The following is a 6,287-nucleotide window of genomic DNA, read 5'->3' as shown; positions in this document are numbered from 1 at the left end:
ACATTAGAAGAAGTGTTCACTGGAATACTAGCTATCCTTGATTCCATGGAAGAGTTAATCTGGTGAGGATTAGTTGTGGACAACAGGTGAATAAATCTGCTCTAGTTTGTAATTGTAGTAGCAGCATGCTTCATGTCAGGCTCCCAAAGGTTGCAACTCAAGGAAGGAGTAGACATAGGGTCAGATTATTACTGCCATTGTTATGCGCATTGTAGGAATTGAAAATCTCATCACCAGTACGATATTGCTGTTGTGTGGAGGAAAAATTCTTCGCTCCGTCAAGTGTCATTTACCTGAAAAAGGGACTTGTTGTGATAGCACATACTGATTATGTGCACGCAAAAAATACAACGTTGTACACATTGATTGGAATCAGACGCGGTTCATAAGAAACTCCATGGAGAAAGGCAAATATAGTTTTTTGCTTTGTCGCCAAAAAAGTGGGGAAGCCTCATGTTTGTAACGCAGTCGTCTGTGGCCAAAAGGAAGAAAAAGAACTGAAATGTTTGCAAGATGCTAATAACATTACACGGTTATACTCCCTCCGTTTTAAAATAGATGACTCAACTTTATATTAGTACAAAATTGAGTCATCTATTTTGAAACGAAGGGAGTACCTCGCAAACACATTAATGTTGGCAGTGAAACTAGGTATGTTGTAGAAAATGGCAGGAATAGCTATGAAGCTACGCCGCACAATTAACTTACATGTGGTAGAAATATATTGCAGGCACGCATACATACTCTGCTGTACAGATTAAAGTAACGACGACTTCCCGACTGTCTACTACAACAAGTTGTGCCCGGCTCTGGCGATGGAGGGGCGATGACGGCGGCGCGCCTTCGGCTTGCTTCGGTGCTTGTAGTCGTCGCTAGGTGGTTTACGAATCTGGATGTAATTTTTATTTTTGGTATTCGTTGTACTGTCATGATTGAAGATGAATAGATTGAAAGTTTTTCCGAAAAAAAAGCAACGAACTGTTTTTTTTTAGGCAACAACGAACTCGTGTATGATATCTGCTGGCCTCCGCAAAGGGAGAGAAGTAATCCCATCCCAGAGAGAGGGCTTCCAACCCACCCACCCTCTGCTGCTGGTTGATCTGTCGGGCCTCTGCATCCTCTCTGCTCCTTCCTCCCGTCTCCGTAGGCGCAGGCAAATCTCGCTCCCTATCCTACACCTTCGAAGCACAGTCCCAGGCGTGCGCTCTGGCCAGGATGGGGGCGGTTGCCTCAGGCCGCGCCTCGCGCAGCGGCAACCTTCCTCTTCCCCCCTCTGCGCCCTGCCGACGAGGACGGCGGTTGGCCCCCCAGGACGCGCACAACAGCAAGATGGGGGCGGATCGACCATTGTGTCCTTTATGCCGTGGAGTCTTTCAGAGATTCCCACCTGCAGGTACATCGATTCATCGCATGTTATCTCCGAATTTGATGTGAGAAACATTAGAGATTAGACACAAGGGAGATTGTTTTTTTACCAGGGCACTCACGCGTATGCCGATTTACTACGCAGCTTGGATTTTGTAGACGAGACACGAGAGCAAGTGGAAATACTCCCCACCTTCGCTGCATCGTCTTTTCAACTCCGGGCAGCCTCCTATGCTCAAGCTTTCGAGGGCGGGCAACCGCTCCAGGAGACCATGCGGGAATTCCTCCAAAGCTGGACAACCCATAATACTCAATCGCCTAAGAGAAGTGAGGCCACACATCCCATCCGGCAGCGCTTTCAGGCCACTGCAGAAATTCACTTCGAGACTTCTCAGTTTTGCCAGATTCCCGAGGTTCGAAGGCAGTGCTACCACACTGAGGCAGCCTAAAATCATCAGTGCCTCTAGGGACAACGGAAGGGCCTCCTCCTCAGACGACGAAGTTTTCCCCTCCAGGTTGTGACAATACCTGATATATAGAGAGCGGAGGCAATCCAAGGACCGAAGCTCCTCTGTTGGCCAGCGGACAAGATTGCTGCAACTGCTAATCGTCAGATTTTCCACAAACGAAAAGCATTTCCAAACCATAAGTTGTGATCTGGACAATCGAGAGCTTCTGACCAAGCTGTTGGGGCCTCCCAGATACAAATGCTTCAGTTTTTCAAGAGGTATTTGACTTTGGCTTTGCTGGGCGTCTAGAGACAACATGGGTATGTCTCCTGGAGACCGAAGAGTTAACTTGGCGAGAAATGGCCAAGAGCCCAATTGGATGCTCATAAAAACTAAACTGACTGTAGTACTGTGAACTCTAACTATTGTCAACTCGCTGATATTGGGGATCACTGGAATACTTGCAAGCTTAGGGCACTTTTCGATCTTTAGCTCTTCAAGCATCGGGAACGTTACCAAGCTATCACTAGCCTCTCCCACACTATTTTCTGCCCATATCTCCAGGCTTGGTAAATCAATCAACTCCATCCTCTTCAACCCAGGGAAAATTGGCAGAGGGGTAATGCATCCTCTGGCTTCAACATCAAGGTTATTACATAATGTGGTCAGGTTATCCATCTTTTGTAAGGACAAAATCTCCAGAGTGACCGAGAACCATACGACGGGTATACTCTTGCATCTTGGGCAATCGGACATTTCGAGTTCTTTCAAACTGTTAAACATCTGAGGCTTTCTCATCCATTGTGATATTCCTAGGCCGCCATATCCACGTATCTCCAAATTTTGGATATTACTGTGAGGTTCTAAACACTGCAACACTTCTTCCACATTGCAGGCCATATCTCTAGGCCCATCACCTACTTTTTGGTCCCAAGAGAATAACAACTCAGTTAGATTTTGCTTCTGATTGAGGTTGGCTTCTTTTGCATTCTTGCCACTCCTTATCTTGCTCAAATTCAGCAGTTCCAGCCTATTGCTCAGGTGTTGCAAGTCTTTGAGCTGCTCTATCCCGAGACCATATCCAGTACCCACAACAAATGTTGTTAATATGTGAAGGTTGTTCAGTACACCAAAATTTGGGGACATACTTCTGAGACGATCACAACCAGATAGATAAAGATGGATGAGCTTTCTCAATCTTGCCATGTTTTGTGGTAACTGCTGCAACTTTTGACAACCTATGAGCCTCAGTGTTTGCAGATTATACAACATACATACTGAATCTGGCAAACTAATGATGTCTGACCAAGAGAGGTCAAGATACCGTAAATGTTTTGCATTTATGGCCTTGCAAATGACAATTAGAGAAGGGGAGCAATCCAATGCTCTTAGTGATGCCAATACCTGTTGCAACTCCTTAATATCTTTGTGTGATCTGCTCAGAAAATTATAAGTATGCTCCGCCCGTGATTCCGAAGGAGCTAACATCGTGCGGAGGTATGTTCTGCCTTTGCATAACCCACTGATTTGTTGCAATTCGGCCGTTGACATTTGCATGTGACAAACACCTTTTAACAATGCTTTTTGCTGAGACAATTCTTCTACACTTGCACATTCATCTGTGACATCTTTTGCTAGATCATGCATTAAGTCATGCATTTTACATACAATTGTCTCATAATTTGTGCCACCCCAATAGACAGCAGATTTGACTATCACTTTCTTATCTTGGAGGAAGGACCTCCAAACCAACTCATCGAAAATGAATTCTCCTTTCTGAATTAAATCCATTGTTCCCTCTTCATGAATAAAGCCATTTGCCATCCATAGTTGGATCAACCTATCCTTCTCCATCTCATAATCCTTGGAAAAAACTGCACAGAATGCAAAACATTGCTTCATTTCAGGTGATAGGTGTTTGTAGCTTAATTTCAGTATGGGCATGACTTCATATTTGCCTCCATCATTATCCCCAATGTTACTTTCTTCGATGGCCTTCCATTCCTGTACTTTTTGCTTTGAACTCAGCAATCCGCCCATTGTCTTGAGAGCAAGAGGCAACCCCCCACATTTATTGACAATACGCCTTCCGATGGCGACCAACTCTGGTTGGTCATTTACACCATTGCTAAATGCTTTGTTCGAAAACAATTCCCATGAGTCTTCTTCACTCAGAAATACTAGCTCGTGGGGCTTGACAGTGCACATTATAGAGGCCACTTGTTTGCTTCGACATGTGACCACTATAACACTTCCTGGTCCACCAACAGAACACAATAGTGGCTTCAGTTCATCCTCCCACATTCTCTTCTCTTCATTCCAAACATCATCGAGAACAAGTAAAAATCTCTTCTGGCCAATGATTTCCTCAAGTTGCTTTCGCAACAACTCAATGGTGTCAGGAATGTCACATCTTTTATTTACAGCCAACTCAATGATGGATTTCAAAAGAGCAGTGGCATCAAAGTTGTCTGACACACAGTGCCACATCTTCAACTGGAAATTTTTCTGGACCTCTTGGTCATTATACACCATCTTAGCAAGAGTCGTCTTGCCAAGACCACCCATCCCAAAGATGGGCAATACCTTCACCTTCTGCTGATCTTGTTGGTCCAGCAGTTGCTTGACCACCACCGTCTTATCATCATCTCTTCCAAAGATTTTGGTACAGTCATCCAGTTTTGAGTGCGTCTGCCGGCAAGGATGTTGCCGCTTCTCCCTATGGACAGAATTCTCCAGGCCAAATTTGTTCATCTCCTCAACCAACTTATTGATCTTCTTGAGGACGTTCTTGAGTTTCCTGCTCATTTCAAAACGGAAGAGCAGCGGGCTGTGGCGCGTGATGTAGCTGAGTGCCTTTCGAGTAGTGGACTTGCCAATCCTAGATTGGCGGTGCAGCGCCTCGTACTGGAAGTCGTCGAGCACGTCGTCGGCCTGGTAGGCGACGGACTTGAGCTCCTTCATCCAGCTCTTGACATAGGGATTTTTCTCGCTCATCTCCTCAGCGTTGGCCAGCTTGCACTCGACTGCTAGTAGATGCCGCTCGAGCGTTTGGCGGTCGTCGTCAAGGCCATACATGCGGGTCACTGTCTCGACGAGTGCGTCTGCGGCCTTGCCAGCCACGTCGCGGACTAGAGGGAGAAGCAGTGACTCTGCCATGATCTTGCAGATCGGAGGAATTGGAAACTGCAGAATTTGAAGAACAGAAAAGCAATTAAGCACTGACAGAACACCGAACAACCTTGTTATCTTCCTATGGAGCCAGGAAACATTGTGCTCCTAGCTTCAAAGCAAGGCTTACCACCTAGCAATCCTCCTTCTATTTACTTTATTTCTTAGTATCACATACTTTTTGCTATATATACTTAAAAATTCATGTTCTGTACAGCTAAAAAGGAAGATGAACAACCGATAAAGAGCAAAACAAGGTAAGGATTGAAGAGAGCACTCACCTCAACAACGCCCAAATTTGATCTTCCGTGAAAGAGCAACGATTCTACTGCTCGTTCGTCGCCAGCCCTGTGCAGATCTCTCACACGTCCAGGCTGCTTTGGTATGGGAATGGGAGGTTGCTGGAGAGAGAGGATGCAAGCAAATGGAGATAAGATCAAGGGATCCAAGAGCTGAGTTGACTGGTACCTACCGGTGGCCCCTCAATTATATGGTGTGTGCCCCCCTGTGCGGTTGTTGGAGAGAAGGAATCCAAGAGCTACTGATAAGTGTACCTACCGGTGGGCCCTCATTATTTATTTGCAACTGTATGTCACTACTACTTCAGTATCATATTTAGGTTAATTTGCTTTATAACTTAACAAAATTCTGTTGGCCACTGCTCCAGGCCAAATTGAAAACCAGAAATCGCACAGCCAGGAAGGAATTTCTGTGTGGAATGTATCACCTATGTTATTGCAAGAAAATTCTGAAGAGGCGCTCCTGCATCAATTCTTTTTCCTGAAGCAGAGGCCCAAGCAAAAACTCAGTTCTCGCCAAACAAATATCGGTTTTATCAATGGCTGCGGTTGAAGGAGAGTGGATCAAGGAATCCAAGACCTGAACTATATATTGACTGGTACATGTACCCGGACTGAGATCCAGTGACTTGCCTCTAGCAAGTCACGTTGTAACTGGCCCCCTCTCATCTGCCGTCCAATGCAGATCCAACGCATGAGATTGGCCCAAAGCAAAACAGCCCACACCTACAGACTTGGCAAAAGCACAACTGCACAAGCATAGAAGCAGGGCCGACATGGCACTCAAACCTCTTCAGATTGCCCATTTTCACAAATTCTAATGCTAGTACATAATGACAACAGCAGCAAAGCACCAAGATATTCCAAATTACATATTTCACAGCCCACATTTGGCTTAATAAAAACACGAGAAAACTGTCCAAATTGCATATTATGTACGGCAGCAACACAACACTGGAACCTGTCCAAATTGTATGGTTCTCAGCCTACACTTGTAGGATTG

General features: G+C 45.3%; 1 protein-coding gene across 1 annotated transcript; it reads right to left on the bottom strand.

The window, feature by feature from the left end:
* Positions 1–635: 635 nt before the first annotated feature.
* Positions 636–5,953, bottom strand: LOC123067832 (disease resistance protein RGA2). The gene is made up of 4 exons (XM_044490452.1): positions 5,918–5,953; positions 5,267–5,386; positions 1,476–5,000; positions 636–1,387 (listed from the first exon to the last, which is right to left on the bottom strand). The coding sequence occupies exons 1-3, from the start codon at positions 5,951–5,953 to the stop codon at positions 1,503–1,505; spliced, it is 3,654 nt and encodes a 1,217-aa protein (XP_044346387.1). The 3' UTR covers positions 636–1,387; positions 1,476–1,502.
* Positions 5,954–6,287: the final 334 nt, after the last annotated feature.

The sequence above is a fragment of the Triticum aestivum genome, chromosome 3B, assembly GCF_018294505.1.
Source record: "Triticum aestivum cultivar Chinese Spring chromosome 3B, IWGSC CS RefSeq v2.1, whole genome shotgun sequence".
Lineage (NCBI taxonomy): Eukaryota > Viridiplantae > Streptophyta > Magnoliopsida > Poales > Poaceae > Triticum > Triticum aestivum.
The sequence above is the reverse complement of the archived record's forward strand: the minus strand, read 5'-3'. Positions and strand labels throughout refer to the sequence as shown.

What these genes read in the sequence shown, in the direction of transcription:
- LOC123067832 (XM_044490452.1), bottom strand. Translation starts at nt 5,953, where the DNA reads ATGAGAGGGGGCCAGTTACAACGTGACTTGCTAGAG. An exon ending in TACAACGTGACTTGCTAGAG is followed by an intron (nt 5,387 to 5,917) that starts GCAAGTCACTGG and finishes CTCTCTCTCCAG; the next exon opens with CAACCTCCCATTCCCATACC. An exon ending in CAAATTTGGGCGTTGTTGAG is followed by an intron (nt 5,001 to 5,266) that starts GTGAGTGCTCTC and finishes CAAATTCTGCAG; the next exon opens with TTTCCAATTCCTCCGATCTG.